Here is a 20,184-nt window from a genome sequence, read left to right as displayed (position 1 = left end):
TAAAGAAAAGAAAAGTGTAAAAAAAAGAAAAATGTAAAAAAAAAAAATGTAAAAAACCCCTTTTTTATGCTTTTTCTAATATTAGCATAAAAAAAGGGAAAAAAAACTAAAACCCCACATATTGGGTATTGACGCGTCCGTAACGACGTGTACAAAAAGTTGAACACGCTTTTTATTTTGTACGACAAAAAGCGTAAAAAAACGCTAAAAAACAGAGGCAAAATGCTAATTTTTAGCATTTTGCCTCACAAAAATGCAATAAAAGTGATCAAAAAAGCCGTACATTTCCCAAAATGGTACCAATAAAAACTACAGCTCGTCTCGCAAAAAATAAGCCCTTAAAGAGCTCCGTACATAGAAAAATAAAAAGTTACAGGACTTTGAATGCAGCTATAGAGAAAAAAAAAAGATTTCCAAAAAAAGGGGGTTTTATTGCAAAAAAGTGTAAAAACCTAAAAAAATATAACAATTTGGTATCGTTGTTACCGTACCGACCCGCAGAAAAATTTTAGTGTGTCATTTATGCTGCATGATTAACGCTGTAAAAAAAAAAAAAAAATCTATGGCAGAATTGATGCGTTTTCTCTCCCTGTTATCATTAAAAAAAAAATAAAAAAAATTTTACGATATTGTCTATGTACCCAAAAGTGGCACCGATAAAAACTACAGTTTGCCACGCAAAAAACAAGCCCTTACACGGCCGCGTCCACGGAAAAATAAAAAGTTATGGCTTTTGAAAAATGGAGATGGAAAAATACCAAAAAAATCGCTTGGTCCTCAACGCCAAAATAGGCCATGTCATTAAGGGGTTAAGGCCGCCTGCACACGAGCGGAAATCCCGCCGCTGAAAGTTTGCATAGGAGTGCATTAAAATACGCACTCCTATGCAGACGGCCGCGGTTTGGCCGCGCGAAATCTCGTGCGCCAAACAAACCGCGGCATGTCCTAATTTTCTGCGGTGCACGCACTCACCCGGCCGCCGGCCCCTGGACTGCGCATGCGCCGGCTGCGCGGCAGTCGGCACATGAAAGACCGGGGCCGCCAGGCGCGGGAGAGTACGCGCTTGTCACTGCAGGCTCTCAGGTCGGATCGCGCGGCGAGATTTCTCGCTGCGGATCCGACCCGCTCGTCTGCAGGCGGCCTAAGGGGTGCAGGTGTTAAAGTGGGGTGCTCTGTGGGGGTCTCCATCACTCTGCCGTCTTGGCGCCGGACTACAGGCCATCCTCAGATGTTATTACCGTTACGGGTCTTACTCTCCTAAATGGTTGGACATAATAATCCCCGTCAGTCTCCCAGCATGCCGAGCGGTGTACAGCTGCGCCCGGCCATGTTCGGGGAGCTGGCGTCACGGATGGCACAGTGACTGCCCTTTATGTGACGGTAGCGGGAGCTCGGATCTGACCCCAGCGGGTGTTGGCGGCGCTCCGCTCCGCAGGGATCTCGCTCCCCTCAGCAGCATTGTGTTCTACATTGGCGGACAGGTTCCATACTCAGAAGCAGAGCATGCTGGGAGTTCTCTCCTGCGTCCGGCTCCGCTGCGCCCATCGGCATGCATTGCCTCCGTTCACCATGTATCACGTGCAGCAGATATGAGCCCGCCGCCGTGAGCCTTTATCTGCTTGTAGCTGAACCTGCCGGATTACCAGACGCTCCGGATCATCAATAGGCTGCATGGGGGTAAAGGTTCAGCCGTAACGGATTATCAGACCTAGAGACCCAAACAACCAGCTGACAACCCCCCCGACACCAGCGCCGGACCGCGGGGGATTCTGGAGCATCAGATGCCGGATTATCAGACCTAGAGACCCAAACAACCAGCTGACAATCCCCCGACACCAGCGCCGGACCGCGGGGGATTCTGGAGCATCAGATGCCGGATTATCAGACCTAGAGACCCAAACAACCAGCTGACAATCCCCCCGACACCAGCGCCGGACCGCGGGGGATTCTGGAGCATCAGATGCCGGATTATCAGACCTAGAGACCCAAACAACCAGCTGACAACCCCCCCGACACCAGCGCCGGACCGCGGGGGATTCTGGAGCATCAGATGCCGGATTATCAGACCTAGAGACCCAAACAACCAGCTGACAATCCCCCCGACACCAGCGCCGGACTGGGGATTCTGGACCATCAGATGCCGGATTAAAGGAATTAATGTTATTTCAGCAAGATGAAGGGCTGCAGATGACTCCTTACACATGGCGGAGGGCGCAGACCCCCAGGAGGAGGGGGGACCCCAAATACTGCAGGAGCACCTGCTGCTCTCTGCTGCCACCCAGCGGCCAGGACAGCCGAGTGTTATATAACAGGGGGACGGCGTGTAACAGCGCGACCCTCTGCAGCCCCGGGAGAGGTGCAATAGGCTGCAGCCGTCCGGCACACGGGCACTACCGCCCTCCAGCCTTCCGGCACACGAGCACTACCGCCCTCCAGCCGTCCGGCACACGAGCACTACCGCCCTCCAGCCGTCCGGCACACGAGCACTACCGCCCTCCAGCCGTCCGGCACACGAGCACTACCGCCCTCCAGCCGTCCGGCACACGAGCACTACCGCCCTCCAGCCGTCCGGCACACGAGCACTACCGCCCTCCAGCCGTCCGGCACACGAGCACCACCGCCGCCCCCCAGCCGCACACGTGCCCTATCGCCCCCAGCCGCACTCACCCGGTGGCGCTCTGCTTCCTCTTCCTCGGTGTCTGGGCCGCCATGTCGGTAGGGACGGGCTGGCGTCTCCGGCGCTCGCAGCGATCCTGCTGCACTAAACTTGCCGCCAAACGGTTCAAACTGCAGCCGACTCCCAACATGCACCGCGCTCAGATCGTTCCCCGCCGCGCGCTCCCGGCTCCGGGAACGAGCATCACGCTGTGGAGTACACTAGGGTGAATTGCGGGGCTCTGCCGCCAGAGGGCGCGCCGTGTGGTTTGGCGCTGTTAATGAGAGATCTATACAGCAGAAGGCGCTCCGCTAATGTATAAACGAGTTATCCTATTTCCATCCATTCAGGCAGCGCCCTCTACTGTACAATTAGTATATTTGCAGTTCCAATGTATATAAATGTGATTGTTCACAGCAAGAGAAATCTTGTAGATATACCTTTTAATGGCTAACAAAAGTACACAATGTTATAGCAAGGTTTCCAACCTGCACAGGGTTCTTCCTCAGGCTCAATGAAATAGATCTGAAGATTATATATATATATATATATGCATACTTATGACAAGGCACAGACATGGATGTGATTATTTTGCACTTAAAAGAGTACTCCAACAGGATGAGGAGAGTAGTAAATACATAAATAGTCCTCTGATAAAGATGTGAAGCTTTCATGGTCCCTGAATTAGTGTTAGGGGGTCCCCAGGTCAGAGTGTTATCCGTTTTATAGATTTCTCATAGTTCGCATTCACACATGAATCCTCTTGAAGAGTTTAGGCCTCCATTGTTTGGGACTTGAAATTGCCTTTTATTATGGTGACTTTCATGTGTTGCATGTTGTGTTTGTGGCTGGAAAAGTGCTCGTCCACGGGGAATTCCGTCTTTTCCTCTCTAATCGTGTGGCGGGAGACCTCATCCTCGCTTTCAGTTTTTGTCCTCTTTCTCCAACATAAGGACTCCTGCACACGGGCGAGAGTGATATTAGGATGTGATTGACGCCCCAATATCGCTCCCGCCATCATTCTTGAAGCCCTGGATGCCAGGCGTTTCCACAGGGTAACAGCCTCCCATCCCAGCAGGGCTGAAGGAATCCCCTGCAGTGGCTGTCACACCTATGGCAAGAGATAGGGATCTTCTCCCATTGATTTCAATTGGGCCCGGGGCAGCAACGCCAGCCCCATTAAAATAGGACACGATCGCGATCCTCTGCCACTGCTGTGTCAGCATATGTGTCAGCAGTGGCAGGGGGCAGGATTTTCGGGGGAGGGGGCTTGAAATATAAACCCTTCTCCGAAAATAATCCATAACTGTAAACAAAAAATAATAATAATACATCACCTTCGTAGGTTCATTCAATGCTGAGCGCTGCCTCTGATTAGTCACAGCGCTCAGCCAATCAGAAGAAGCGCTTTCAGGAGGCGGGGATTTTCAATCTCCGGAAGCCCAGAAGAAGAGTATAAGAAGAGTGCAGAGACCTGTAAGAAGATGCGCCGGCGATGACAGCGCTACCACGGTGATGTATTATTATTATTTACAGTTCTGCATTATTTTCGGAGTAAAATCCCCGTCGCGGAGAGTCCCCTGCCACGGCTGTTACAGCAGTGGCAGAGGATCATGATCATCTCCCATTGATTTCGATGGGGCGGCGCTGCTGCCTCCGGCCGAATTGGAAACAATGGGCAAGACCGCAAAAGGAATGGACCTGCTGCGATTTGTAGAGATCGCAGGATCGCAAGTGTCACAGGATCGCAGATGTGACGTTAGCTATACCATAGGATTCATAATCCTGTGATCTCTCGCAGAAGCGCAACGCAGAGAAAACGCACGATTCTAACGCCAGTGTGAAGCCACCCTCAAGGCCCCCAACAGGACATTTACTGCAGCGGATCCGGTACACAACATTGGCTGTGAATCATGTGACTGACCCCGGGATCTTACAGTCCTGCTGTATGTTGGGGATCCGTATCCTGTCCGCAGTCAGTATATGTCAGCAGGTCTTACAGCTCCTTACATTACAGGGAGAAGTTCCTCTTTCTGTATCGGAGGGCAATGCACTCCTGACTATAAAGTTCCTCAGACTTGGAGGTTGCCTGTAACATATGAGAGGAGGGTCCAGGAATATGGTGTTCAGGCAGTCATCCTTGTGTAGGTATTTTGGAGTTTCCTTGCAGTTTTCCTTAAAGGGGTTGTCCCGCGGCAGCAAGTGGGGTTCAGCACTTCTGTATGGCCATATTAATGCACTTTGTAATATACATCGTGCATTAAATATGAGCCATACAGAAGTTATATACTTACCCCCTCCGGAGTTGGCGTCCCCGTCTCCATGGCGCCGACCAAAGCCTTCTTCTGCCGGGATTAGATGCGCTTGCGCTGTCTGCCCTCTTCTGTCCGGCTCCGGCGTGCTCGCGCCGCACAGGTCTTCTGCGCATGCGTAGAAGACCTGTGCGGTGCGAGCACGCCGGAGCGGCCCCTTCAGCGCAAGCGCGTCTAATCCAGGCAGGAGAAGGCTTTGGTCGGCGCCATGGAGACGGGGACGCCAACGCCGGAGGGATAAGTGAATAACTTCTGTATGGCTCATATTTAATGCACGATGTATATTACAAAGTGCATTAATATGGCCATACAGAAGTGTATAACCCCACTTGCTTTCGCGGGACAACCCCTTTAATATCTGTATATAAATAGAATGGAGCGCCCTCTAGTGTAGAACTAACACATTGCAGCTTCAGACATTGAATACATATTTAAGTCATACGGAGCGCCCTCTAGTGTACAACTAGCTTTCAGCAAGAAAAACATCTATAGCTATCTGAGCATCCTCTAGTTCAGAGGTGTCAAACTCATTTTCACCAAGGGCCACATCAGGCTTATGGTGACCTTCAAAGGGCCGATTGTAAGGTCGCCTGCAGACGGCCGGGTCAGATCCCGCTGCGAGAATTCTCACAGCAGGACCCGACCCGAGCCCCTGCAGGGACCAGCGAGGCACTCGCCTGCCCCCATGGCTCCGGCTCTGTGATGTGCCGGCTGCTGGCCAGCAGGTGCATGCCCAGAGCGGAGCCAGCGGCCGGGGTGTGACATTTCTGTGCCACGATTTGTTTTTCTCCCGAGATTTCGCAGATTTGTGTTTTCTAACGCAATCCTATGGCAGCTTCCAGGGGCGGAAATTCTTCGGGAAATCCCGCCGCGGAATTTCCGCCCGTGTGCAGGGGGCCTAAGACAGTACAGTAAGGGCTCGTTCACACAAGCGTATTTGCGTACATAATATGCAGTGAATAGAAGCCATTGATTTCAATGAGTCATTCACATGATGTATATCTTCACACAGCATCACCTCTTATGTTACATACTGCGCACCCCAATGGGCCATTGAAGTGAACGGGCCGCGCAAATACGTGGTGAATGTGCAGGAAACCTGTGTATTCACTGCATATTTGTGCACCATCTCAATGGGCCCACGTGCGTTCCTTTTTGCGTAGATAGATAAATAGATATGAGATAGATAGAGAGATAGAGAGATAGATAGATAGATATGAGATGGATAGATATGAGATAGATAGATAGATAGGAGATAGATAGATAAATAGATATGAGATAGATAGATAGATAGGAGATAGATAGATAGATAAATAGATATGAGATAGATAGATAGGAGATAGATAGATAGATAAATAGATATGAGATAGATAGAGAGATAGATAGATAGATAGATAGATAGATATGAGATAGATAGATAGATAGATATGAGATGGATAGATGATAGATATGAGATAGATAGATAGGAGATAGATAGATAGATAGATAGATAGGAGATAGATCGATATGAGATAGATAGATAGATGGATAGATATGAGATAGATAGATAGATAGATATGCGATAGATAGATAGATAGATAGATGGATAGATAGGAGATAGATAGATATGAGAGAGAGAGATAGAGATAGATAGATAGATAGATAGGAGATAGATAGATATGAGATAGATAGATAGATAGATAGATAGATAGATATGAGATAGATACATATGAGATAGATAGATAGATAGATAGATAGATAGAGATAGATAGATAGATAGATAGATAGATAGATAGGAGATAGATAGATATGAGATAGATAGATAGGAGATAGATAGATATGAGATAGAGAGATAGATAGATATGCGATAGATAGATAGATAGATAGATAGATAGATAGGAGATAGATAGATAGGAGATAGATAGATAGATATGAGATAGATAGATAGATATGCGATAGATAGATAGATAGATAGATAGATAGATATGAGATAGATAGATAGATAGATAGATAGATAGATAGGAGATAGATATGAGATAGATAGATAGATATGAGATAGATAGATAGATAGATATGAGAGGGGGCTGGTGGAAGTAGCTGAATGCTGATAGTTATGTAATGTTTATTGACAGCATTACAAAAAACCTTAATTTAGCTGGGGCTCTATTTTTACTTTTTACCCCTGATTTCTAGTTGAGGCAGCGAATAGTGCTGACAGCTCTGGTTATTAATGGAGTATTAGATATGAGGTGACTTAGTATCAGTACAAGGTATGTAAAGCAGTGAAATGTTTTGTGGTGACTCCAGCCATCTATATCCGACAGCTGTCAGATGAGATTCTGGTTGTTATATGGTGGTTTCTATATTTCCATCTAGTCTGGAGACACTGGAAACATCTCACAGGCAAATCCACTCTTTTGCATTGTGGGGGACCAGATACAGACTCAGCCTCACATGTAGCAGTTTTGTCTATGACATTGAATATCTTTGTAACCGCGGAACAGTCATCTCGATACTTTGTGTTCTGTCATCGCGGATGTCTCTCTGTGTTATCCTAATGCAAAACTGCGCAGAACTGCAGCTGTCACCGGAGATAGACATCAATGAGGTGTGCGAAAGACAGGAGTTATCCAGGAAATCCCATGCTTCACAATACATAACAAGCAGAAGAAACGGGGGAACAAATCTATCTATCTATCTATCTATCTATCTATCTATCTATCTATCTATCTATCTATCTATCTCATATCTATCTATCTATATATCTATCTATCTCGTATCTATCTATCTCTATCTATCTATCCCTCTATCTATCCCTCTATCTATCCCTCTATCTATCTATCTATCTATCTATCTATCTATCTATCTATCTCATATCTATCTATCTATCTATCTATCTCATATCTATCTATCTATCTATCTATCTATCTCTCTATCCATCCATCTCGTATCTATCTATCTATCTATCTATCTATCTATCTATCTATCTATCTATCTATCTATCTATCTATCTATCTATCTATCTATCTATCTATCTATCTATCCATCCCATATCTATCTATCCATCTCATATCTATCTATCCATCTCATATCTATCTATCCATCTCATATCTATCTATCTATCTATCTATCTATCTATCTATCTATCTATCTATCTATCTATCTATCTCTCTCTCTATCTATCTCTCTATCTCTCTCTCTATCTATCTCTCTCTATCTCTCTCTCTATCTATCCATCTCATATCTATCTATCCATCTCATATCTATCTATCCATCTCATATCTATCTATCTATCTATCTATCTATCTATCTATCTATCTATCTATCTATCTATCCATCTCATATCTATCTATCCATCTCATATCTATCTATCTATCTATCTATCTATCTATCTATCTATCTATCTATCTATCTATCTATCTATCTATCTATCTATCTCATATCTATCTATCTATCTCATATCTATCTCATATCTATCTATCTCATATCTAATATCTATCTATCTATCCATCTATCTATCTATCTCATATCTATCTATCTATCTACAGCATCCGAGGAGACAGTGGGATAGAAGAGATGTTATCCTTGTCATGGGGTCTACCATCTCCTCCCTGAGGGTAACTTGGGACCCAACCCCATCTCTGCTGGGGGAGATCACAGGGATAGTAAGTGGGGGTTACCTTAAGTGCAAATGTCACTCATGATTAGAGATGAGCGAGTATACTCGCTAAGGCACATTACTCGAGCGAGTAGTGCCTTAGCCGAGTATCTCCCCGCTCGTCTCTAAAGATTCGGGGGCTGACGCCGGTGACAGATAAGTTGCGGCGGGGAGCAGGGGGGAGCGGGGGGGAGAGAGGGAGAGAGAGATCTCCCCTCCGTTCCTCCCCACTCTCCCCCACCACTCTGGAATCTGGAAAACCAAAGAAAGTGATGGAAACGACACAGAAACGGATAGGGCAGGCGAGGGGCAACATGCTGGGCTGCATCTCAGGTTCCCAGGTCTCACTATTAAAGGGGTTGTCCCGCGCCGAGACGGGTTTTTTTTTTTTTTAACCCCCCCCCCCCCCCCCCCCCGTTCGGCGCGAGACAACCCCGATGCAGGGGTTAAAAAAACAAACCGCTCAGCGCTTACCTGAATCCCGGCGGTCCGGCGTCTTCATACTTACCTGCTGAAGATGGCCGCCGGGGTCTGCTCCCTCCGTGGACCGCAGCTCTTCTGTGCGGTCCATTGCCGATTCCAGCCTCCTGATTGGCTGGAATCGGCACGTGACGGGGCGGAGCTACACGGAGACGGCATTCTGCACGAGCGGCTCCATTGAAGAGAGCAGAAGACCCGGACTGCGCAAGCGCAGCTAATTTGGCCATCGGAGGGCGAAAATTAGTCGGCTCCATGGAGACGAGGACGCTAGCAATGGAGCAGGTAAGTATAAAACTTTTTATAACTTCTGTATGGCTCATAATTAATGCACAATGTACATTACAAAGTGCATTAATATGGCCATACAGAAGTGTATAGACCCACTTGCTGCCGCGGGACAACCCCTTTAAGCCACAATAGCGGCAAGAGTGCCCCCCCAACAATTTTTACTTCGGACAAACCCTCATTAGCAGGGCACACCTTAGCTAAGCACCACACTACTTCCAACCATGCACAATCACTGCCTGCGGGACACACCGCTGCCACTTTTCCTGGGTTACATGCTGCCCAACCCCTCCGCACGACCCTGCATCCGCAGCGCACACAAAAGTGCCCTCAGCTGCCCTCATGCCACACCACCCTCATATCTATTTATAAGTGCGTCTGCCATAAGGAGAAACCGGAGGCACACACTGCAGAGGGTTGGCAGGGCCAGGTAGCGACCCTCTTTGAAAGGGGCGGGGCGATAGCCCACAATGCTGTTGAGAATTGATAATAGATTGACGTTCAATCTTCATTCCAATCCTTCGCCACCTCCGTCAGGAGCTGCAAATGTGGGCATAAAGGGGACTCAGGTGCCAGCCCAGCACTTCTACACATCTCCACAATGCAGTAATACTCCATGTGGGAAGTATGTGAGCGGGCCCTGGGTCAGCCTCTGTCCCAGCAAACACCTTGTGTGGCCCAAGGTGCTGCGAGTGACATAGCAATGGGGACTCCATGTGTCCACACACTACTCATTCTGTTTGGGTGTCGGATACCTCATCGACAACGCAAGGGGTAAACCATCTGCACTCTGCACCTCACCCAAGTCTGTCAGTGTTTTGGGGACAGACAGGTAAAACACCTCAATGGGAAGTCTGTGTGCACCCACAGCATGGGTGGCTAGCAGGAACCCACAGATGGTACATAAAGAAATCCCATTGCAGTGCCCCGGATAGCTGAGGTTACGTGAGAGAAAATACATGTTGGCTATGGCCCACACTCCATGCCCTAGTCAGTCTGGGTCTCTTTAAAAGAGCCAGCTTTAAAAGTACAACTCCGCTATGGCAAGTCTGTGTGCACCCACAGCATGGGTGGCTAGCAGGAACCCACAGACAGTACAGAAAGAAACCCCATTGCAGTACCCCGGATAGCTGTGGTAACGTGAGAGAAAATACATGTTGGCCTCGGCCCACACTCCATGCCCTAATCAGTCTGGGTCTCTTTAAAAGTGCCAGGCAGGTACAACTCCGCTATGGCAAGTCTGTGTGCACCCACAGCATGGGTGGCTAGCAGGAACCCACAGACGGTACAGAAAGAATACCCATTGCAGTACCCCGGATAGCTGTGGTAACGTGAGAGAAAATACATGTTGGCCTCGGCCCACACTCCATGCCCTAGTCAGTCTGGGTCTCTTTAAAAGTGCCAGGCAGGTGCAACTCTGCTATGGCAAGTCTGTGTGCACCCACAGCATGGGTGGCTAGCAGGAACCCACAGACGGTACAGAAAGAAACCCTATCGCAGTGCCCCAGATAGCTGTGGTAACGTGAGAGAAAATACATGCTGGCCTCGGCCCACACTCCATGCCCTAGTCAGTCTGTTTTTTTTTTAAAAGTGCCAGGCAGGTACAACTCCGCTATGGCAAGTCTGTGTGCACCCACAGCATGGGTGGCTAGCAGGAACCTACAGACGGTACAGAAATAAATCCCATTGCAGTGCCCCGGACAGCTGTGGTAACGTGAGAGAAAATACATGTGGCCCCCTCGGCCCACACTCCATGCCATAGTCAGTCTGGGTTTTTTAAAAAGTGCCAGGCAGGTACAACTCTGCTATGGCTAGTCTGTGTGCACCCGCAGCATGGGTGGCTAGCAGGAACCCACAGACGGTACAGAAAGAAATCCCATTGCAGTGCCCCGGATAGCTGTGGTAACGTGAGAGAAAGTACATGTTGGCCTCGGCCCACACTCCATGCCCTAGTCAGTCTGGGTTTTTTGGGGGGCCAGATAGGTAGAACACCGCGATGGGAAGATTTAGTGCACCCATAGTATACACAGACCCCTGTAATATTCCTGTAGCAAAGGTATAAGCTGATCCCAGTAACAGTTATGTTGCAGAAGTCTAGGGAGACCCCAGTAACATTTCTGTAGTAACAGTATAGACAGACCCCAGTAACATTTCATTAGCAGAAGTATAGGCAGACCCCAGTAATAGTTATGTAGCAGAAGTATAGGCAGACCCCTGTAACATTTCTGTAGCAGACGTATAGGCGGACAACAGTAACATTTACGTGCCAGAAGTATAGGCAGACCCTATATATTGAAAAACAATACAGCCTATATAGCGTGTATATGACTTTCCCTCTATCAGGCGCTGTCGCCGCACGCTGCGCGTGAAGTTGATAGTGGACACAGAGCGGTGTAAAAATTTATGGAATTATTGGCGCCCATTTGGAGGCTGACAGCGGTTATGTAATGCAAACTGCAGTCAGAAAAAAATTATACGCAAGGCTGCAAAAAGGCTTAGCTGGGTAATAGTGAGGTACTACAACTCCCAGCAGCCAGGCAGTAAAATGCACACGGTCACAGGTAGCCCTAAGAAGGAGCTTTTTTAAAAATGTTTTTGAAGAAGAATGCAGGCTATATAGCGTGTATATGACTTTCCCTCTATCAATGGCTGTCGCCGTACGCTGTGCATGAAGCTGACGGCAGACACAGAGCGGTGTAAATAATTATGGAATTATTGGTGTACAGTTTCATGCTGACAGCGGTTATGTAACGCTAACTCCGGGCAGAAACAAAGAATAAGGAAGGCTGCAAACAGGCCTAGCCGTGCAATAGTGATTCGCTACAACTCCCAGCAGCCAGGTAGTAAAATGCACACGGTCACATGTAGCCCAACGAAGGAGCTTTTATTTAAATTTTTTTGAAAAACAATACAGCCTATATAGCGTGTATATGACTTTTCCCCTATTAGTGGCTGTGGTCGTACGCTGTGCGTGAAGTTGACGGCACACACATAGCGGTGTAAAAAATTATGGAATTATTGGCGTACAGTTGGACGCTGACAGCGGTTATGTAACGCAAACTGCAGTCAGAAAAAAAATTATACGCAAGGCTGCAGTAATGCCTAGCTGGGTAATAGTGATGCACTACAACTCCCAGCAGCCAGGCAGTAAAATGCACACGGTCACAGGTAGCCCTAAGAAGGATCTTTTTTTAAAATTGTTTTGAAAAAGAATACAGGCTATATAGCGTGTATATGACTTTCCCTCTATCAGGGGCTGTCGCCGTACGCTGTGCGTGAAGTTGACGGCACACACAGAGCGGTGTAAAAAATTATGCAATTATTGGCGTACAGTTGGAGGCTGACAGCGGTTATGTAACGCAAACTGCAGTTAGAAAAAAATTATACGCAAGGCTGTTAAAAGGCTTAGCTGGGTAATAGTGAGGCACCACAACTCCCAGCAGCCAGGCAGTAAAATGCACACGGTCACAGGTAGCCCTAAGAAGGACCGTTGGGGTTCTTGTAGACAGGATTCTACACTACCACTGTCCCTGCCTCACCAGTACTGTCCCTATACTCTGTATAATTGGCTGCAGACTGAGAACGCTATAGCTGTAATAGCCTGCACAGCCCGAGATGAAAAATTTTTTGGTGCAAAACTGCTCCCAGCATCCACAACAGTGAAGACGTCAACACTCTCACTATAGCACCAGCAGCACCCTCCCTCATCTCTCCCAGTGTGTGTCTGAGGCGAGCCGCAGGCGCGAGCGCTTTAAATACTCGGGGTCACTTGATCTCACCAGCCACTCACTGCAGGGGGGTGGGATAGGGCTGGCACATCACAGGAGGAAGTTGTAATGCCTTCCCTGCATGTCTATTGGCCAGAAAATGGCGCTAAACATGCGGGGAAGGAAATGGAATTGACTCGAGTACCGCATGGTGCTCGTCTCAAGTAACGAGCATCTCGAGTACCCTAATACTCGGACGAGTATGCTCGCTCATCTCTAGTAGAAATCTAATTCTCTCACTTGATGTCATTTTATATGAAGGAAACGTTACATGGTTACCTTCCCGTGGTGTTTCCTGGGTAACGCAGAGAACTATGCAAAATGGTGAACATATGTTTTTCCTCAGTATCTCTAAAGTAACCACGACTTCATAAGATTTTCCGTGTGATCACCAGATAAACACCAGGACCAAATTAACTCGGGCGAAGCCGGGTATATCAGCTAGTCTATCTATCTATCTATCTATCTATCTATCTATCTATCTATCTATCTATCTATCTATCTATCTATCTATCTATCTATCTATCTATCTATCTATCATCTATATATCTAATTCAGAGAGAGTTTTATTGGCAGAACCAAATATATATTAGCACTGTCAAATCAAGTGTAGAGTAGTGACTGAGGGATTTGTATCAGAGATTGGAGCTAAAAGGGTGTAGAGGTCCATGGCATATTATGTAGGGGGTTTAGGAGTCCATAGCATATCAAGCTCCTCCCAGTTTATGGCAGGCACTTATATATTGCGCTGCTATGGCCACTGTGCCTATCTTTTCCACAGCAGGATATAGGGTTTCCCTTGCTCCTCTGTGGAGATGAAGTCCAGGGAGAGATCAGAGAGTCTGTTGGAGTGAGTATTCCCCAGGGCATCAGAGCAGGAAGTGAGTCTCATCCTCTATGGCCTCCTGTTGGCACAGTTTTCCTTCCCTGAGCTTGTAGTTCTGTCTGTGCTGTCCTGATTCAATGGGCAGGCTGTGGGCACTCAGGATCCGTTGCTCTCTGGGGTTTGGTAGCATTTCTAGATATGAAGCCAGTTTGTAGTCCCTTTGTATTCCTGGTATAGTGTCCATTTCTGGGGTGTTTTTTTTCTTGTGTCTCCAGTTACATATATTCTCCTTTTGCCTCGTGTTTTTTTTTTTTCATTATATCAGCTTTTGTGAGGCAGTGCTGATTGCTGGGTTGGCTTGGCTGGCTTTAGATGGGTTGTTCCACATTGTTTGGGGCCTTTTGGTGTAGCATGGCTTTGTCATGGTAGGAGCTTGGAACGATAGTGAACCTGGAATGATAGCACCATCCGCTGGATTAGAAGGTGTAGAGGGAGTCTGCCAAGCTCAGCTTTTCAGGAGCTGTTTGAGGTGCCCCAATGGACTTGAAGAAGGAGTTTGCAGAGTTCCAGGTAGAATACTTCTACTGGGTTGGAATTCCATCTTGACCAGTCTGGGAATTTGTGGCTCCAGACTTCACTGCCGTATAGGACAATTTGAGTAATGACGCTACCAAAGACGATAAACCCTACCATCATTGGGGGTTTGAGAATGTAGAGTCATCTTCTGATAGCACATAAGGTTTTGAAAGCCTTGTATATTAGAATCTATGTGGCTGATTTGAAACTGTCCAATTGATTGATTTCTCGGCCAAGGTAGGTGCACCTGTTAGTTGTTGTAAATAAGCACTTGTTTGGCATGAAGATAAGTTGCTGGACTGGTTTTGTATTCCTCCACCAGAACACCATGATGTTGGTTTGCGTTGGATTGATGGGCAGTGTGGTGCTGAATCTCTCTAGAATTATTAGGTTGCTCTAGAGTCTTTTCTCAGTTGGTAACATAACGCTTTCAAGAGATATAGTTCACAGGTTTAAGATTAAGGATCCTCCTAAGGGTAAGCAACTTCCCTTGCCTCTGATGAAGGCACAAATAAGTGAGGGGCCAGAGCAGAATCCTAAATGATGACCTGAAACTTCTGCAAGTGAAAGGCTGGATAATGCAGCAGTAAAAAGAGAGTCTGTAGGTCTTATACATGTTAGGTCAGTGAGGCTAACCAAATTCCTGCAGAGTAGTGAGACGAGTTTTCACCTACGGATGTCCATATGTGAAAGTTAGGGTGACATCGAAACTGGCAGCCCTAACAAACTTTTCAGACCTGCTGATTCAGACCCTAATCTTTTTTAATATATAGAACAAATATAATAATAAAAGTTGCATATTTCATTATGTAATGAAAAATATAGAAACAAAAGCAGTATTCATATAGATTCCAGCAATAGGTGTTTGATATTTAAAATGGCACCTACCAAGGGACATAGAATAATGAAAGGTTAACCCCTCACAATACTAAATGGATCATTATAAATGTGCCCATTAAGGGCCCAGTCACGCAGGTATATTTTTTGTCCATATTCAATCCATATTTTTCTATTCTCAATAGGGACAGCACATGGACCTATTCAATTCAATTGGTGTGTTAATTGGTGTTTTTATGTTGACCAATATTGCGTGTGAAATTTTTGCAGGAGATCCTATTTTGGTGTATATTCACAGACGATAATTGCCCAGGAAAGTCAATGAGTGCATTTTTTATGCTCCCTGTTTTCACTGGGTTGTGACAATACTGGTATCACTCAGGCCTTCTTGCGTGCTTGTGAGCAATGAAATACGCAGTGAATGCAGATGCAACTTGGACACCAAAAATGCCCCTACATACATAGTGAAAAACCAAAAATTGCATATGCCCAATGTGAATGAGTCCTAGCACTTTCTTTGATCTAGACCACCAGAATTCTGCCTAATAACCCCTTTTCTGGGCTGGACCACCAAGGATGTACCTTTCACTTCCCAAGGCCATTGACCCTCTTACTACCATTTCAATTTTCTTGACACCCATGGTATGCCTCCCTTAAATGGGTTGCCTGGTAGTTAAAAAACAAGTAGAAAATCTATTGAAATACAAAAAACCTCAAAAACATAAACACTTCTAACCTCCTAAATCCACTGTGAGCCAGAGCAGATGCTTTTGTGATCACCGATAGGCTTACAGGCTACCACCAATGCCATCTGACCACCGCAATCAAACACTGGCCAACAAAAAAATATTTTGGAATGTTTCCTTAACTTCCTGAGTCAAATATTACTAACTTTGGGGTGAGAAAAACGTATATGACAAAGAGAACAAATTTTATTAGCTCTAGTTTTTGTGATATTCATAAGGTAAAAGTTAGAGATGAGCGAGCCTGCTGAGATAAGGCACTTACTTGAGTGAGCTTAGCTCACTTAACTGCATTCTCGTACAAGCAGGCTCGGGGAGGGGGGCAGTGGGGGTGAGCGGGGGGTGCCAGGGGGTTGCGGGGGAGAGAAAGATCACCCCCCTCACCCCCGCCGCCCCTCCGAACCTGCTCAGACGATAATGCAGTTACTCGAGAAGAGCGAGGCTCGCACGAGTAACTGCCATATCCGAGCAGGCTCGCTCGTCTCTAGTAAAGGTATGTTATTTTAATAGATTAAGAGGAAATGTTACATTTTAATCATATATGCTAACAGCATTAGGTTCTAAGAGTTCTGAATTGATGGAAGAATTCTTGGCAGATCGTTTTCTTTTGGCTTGCCTCTTGTAAGTGAGTTCCAGAGCATCCCTACACTCAGACCAGCAGTAATCCGCAAGCATTGCTTCATTCCAACGGCCCTGATATCTTTGTTCCATTACAGAAATATCCTGGTGGAATCTTTCTCCGTGTTCATCACTTATAGCTCCACAACTAGGAGGGAAAAGTGTAAGTGGAAGGGAAAAAATGGATTTTAAGGGACATGTTGCATCCAAGTTGATAGTATTTTTCCAGAAGTGCTGTCACCAATTGAATTTGTGGCCCAACAAACATATCTTCCTTAACCTTTGCATCACTCAATCTAGGAAATGTGTCTTTTATGTACTTCAATGTCTGTCTTCCCTGGTTCATACCTTTGACAAAATGTTTCCTTAAACCCAGCTTTATATGAAGGGGTGGAAGAAGAACATCTGATAAGTCCACGAGAGGCTCGGCAGTGACATTTTTCTTAGTAGAGCCAAGATTTCTTACAGGCCAGTCCGCATTAATGTAATGTGATTTCCTATCCCTACTGTCCCACATACATAAAAAGCAACAGTATTTAGTGACTACAGTTGCATTCCTAAGAGTACAGCGATGACTTTTAGATCACTACAGATTTTCCACTTGTGTTCAGCATATTTGATTGAGTCGAGGAAGGCTGTCATGTTTGCATAAGTCTCCTTCATGCGAACTGCATGACCAAGAGGAATAGTAGGAAGAAGGTTGTCGTTGTGAAGTAATACAGCTTTAAAACTAAGCTTGCAGGAGTCTATGAATAGCCTCCATTCAGTTGGATCATGGTTCAAATTCCAACATTTCATCAAGCAATTAACGTCGCAGCAAACAACCAGATTGCTTTTCTTCTCAAAAACGGAAGCAGATCCCTCTGACATTCTCTGTACTGTGAGACCCTGACATCACTGTGGAGAAGATTCCATGCTGTAGTCTTGACCCTAGAAGTTCCACCTTCTCCTTTGACAAGTCAAGGTCTCGAATGAGATCACTCAATTCCGCTTGTCTCAGTCTGTGCGCGGTGTATCATCTTTTACCTCAAAGTCATGGTCATGGGATGTGGAAGGCTTGTTTGTTTCTTCTTTTTCCACACTTTATTCATTTTCTACTTCAAGCTCATAATGTTGGGCTGGAGTAGGTGCTGGTAAACTATCTGAATGTGGAATAGGTCAAATAGCAGATAGAAGATTCGGGTATTGAACTGTTCCTGTTCTCTTCATTGACAATGCTGCCTCTATAGGTAGAGTCAAGCAGAAATAGAAGTCATCTGTATGGTTTGTAGGCTTGTGTTATGTCAGTCGAGAGATGTGACAACTCCTCCCCCCCCCAAAAAAAAAAAATTCCACAAAATAAAAATGTAAACTCTAAAAAATGACATGTCACTGTATCTTCAAAGCAAGAGCCAATTGGTCATTTTTATGGTGATTTTTGAATTCAGCAGATGGAAATACATAAGAATACTCTAATTTTGAGCATTAATGAATAAACGAGTTATCCTATTTCCATCCATTCAGGCAGCGCCCTCTAGTGTACAATTAATATATTTGTAGTTCCAAGGTATATAAATGTGGTTTATACACATTAAATTCTCAGTAAGAGAAGTCAAGTAATCTTGCAAATGTGATACTTTTTAATGGCTAACAAAAATACATGACGTTATAGTGAACTTTCCAACCTACTCAGGGGTTCTTACTCAGGCAAATGAAATAGATCCGAAGAGGCATTAATATAAATACACACATAATTATGACAAGGCACATGCATAGATGTGATTAATTTGCACTTAAAAGAATACCATAACAGGATGAGAAGAGAAATAAATACTTAGTCCACTGATAAAGATGTAAAGGATTTATGGTCCCTAAATTAGTGTTAGGGGGTCACCAGGCCAGCAGTGATATCTGTGCTATAGATTTCTCATACTTTCACTCATTAACGCATGAATCCTCTTGACGAATTTAGGCCTCCATTGAAAGTGTTAAAAGTTATTATAAATTTGTACTCCCAAATTCTTCTATGGTGTTGTGACTTGAAATAGCCTTTTAATATGGTGACTTTTAGGTGTTCTATGTTGTGTCCGTGACTAGAAAAATGTTTGGCCACAGGTAATTCTGTTCTTCTCTCTTTAATTGTATGGCGATGAGATCTCATCCTTGCTTTCAGTTTTTGTCCTGTTTCTCAAACATAAATGCCCCCAACAGGACATTTACTGCAGAGGATCAGGTACGCAACATTGGACGTGAATCATGTGACTGCCCCCGGGATCTTACAGTCCTGCTGTATGTTGGGGATTTGTATCCTGTCCTCAGTCAGTACATGTGAGCAGGTCTTGCAGCTCCTTATATTACAGGGATAAGTTCCTCTTTGTGTATCGGAGGGCAATGCACTCTTGATTATAAAGTTCCTCAAATTTGGAGATTGCCTGTAACATATGAGGGGAGGGTCCAGGATTATGGTCTTCAGGCGGTCATTCTTGTGTAAGGTATGAAAAAAAGAAATAAAATCTCAGCGCCTCAAAGAATATAAAGAAATAATAAATGTAAAAATTGGTGAGTAACAACTCACCTGGTGCACAGTGCGCTCCTAATTAAAGGAGCCACCGGCACCCGATATCCACGTATGCCTTCAGAAAGATCCTGGTCTTCAATCCTGTGACTGCAGGAGAGACGTCCCGGGGTGTAAAGCCTTCAGGCTTCCAATATCCAAAGCAGTATAAAGAAAAAAGACCCCCGCGCTCCGAGATCAGGAACTCCGTGACATAAATTAAATGACTTTTATTGCGACGCGTTTCAACGGTACACAGCCGTCTTTCTCAAGCATTACATACATAATAAAATACACACCTTTATATACATAAATAAATCAATCCTTACTCACTACACCCGGCTCGAATAGACGCCGCGTCCCGGCGCCATCTTGAAACCACGTGGAGTAATCCAGTATACAATCCACGTGATGATGAACACGTCATCTATTTCATTCATAAAACAAATGTTTTCACCACTATTATAATCTCTATTAAAACCAAATCACATGGTCAAAAAATAGTCTTATTCCGTAAAATTATATATTAAACAACATATCATAATTATCAATAGATCATTATCTCTATTATACTCAAAATTTCCTTTTCATAATATACTATCAAGATATAGTTGTAAAAAATTGTAGACTCAAACCCTAAAACTATTAGATAATGAATACATAAAAAAAAACAGTAATAAATAATGTATTTTCAAATAGACCCTCTATATGGATAAATAAAAATAAACAAATAAATCTAATTATATAAATATAGGTAGCATAATGTATCTAAGCAATCTTATTCTAATTATACCCTATAAAAATTAATGAATATATTGTCATCATATAAAATACTCTATAAAATTAATATAATAAATATATTATCTCCCAAATGTTCTATCAGTAATAAATCCAATGTTTTCCCTTATTATATA

The 20,184-nt window shown here is 45.0% G+C and overlaps 1 protein-coding gene across 2 annotated transcripts in view; it reads right to left on the bottom strand.

Annotated features, from left to right (window-relative positions):
• The window catches only part of ESCO2 (establishment of sister chromatid cohesion N-acetyltransferase 2), a 24,573-nt gene extending 21,742 nt beyond the window's left edge, over positions 1-2,831 (bottom strand). The window contains exon 1 of one of the 2 annotated variants that reach the window (XM_066594669.1): positions 2,668-2,831. In XM_066594669.1, coding sequence (XP_066450766.1) covers positions 2,668-2,807 — 140 coding nt within the window. In that variant the 5' untranslated portion in view covers positions 2,808-2,831. The remainder of the gene's footprint in view (positions 1-2,667) is intronic. The other variant, XM_066594662.1, reaches the window with a different exon arrangement.
• Between the last annotated feature and the right edge of the window lie 17,353 nt (positions 2,832-20,184).

Source organism: Eleutherodactylus coqui, chromosome 1 (genome assembly GCF_035609145.1).
Source record: "Eleutherodactylus coqui strain aEleCoq1 chromosome 1, aEleCoq1.hap1, whole genome shotgun sequence".
Classification (NCBI taxonomy): domain Eukaryota; kingdom Metazoa; phylum Chordata; class Amphibia; order Anura; family Eleutherodactylidae; genus Eleutherodactylus; species Eleutherodactylus coqui.
This window is presented reverse-complemented; position numbering and strand designations above follow the sequence as displayed.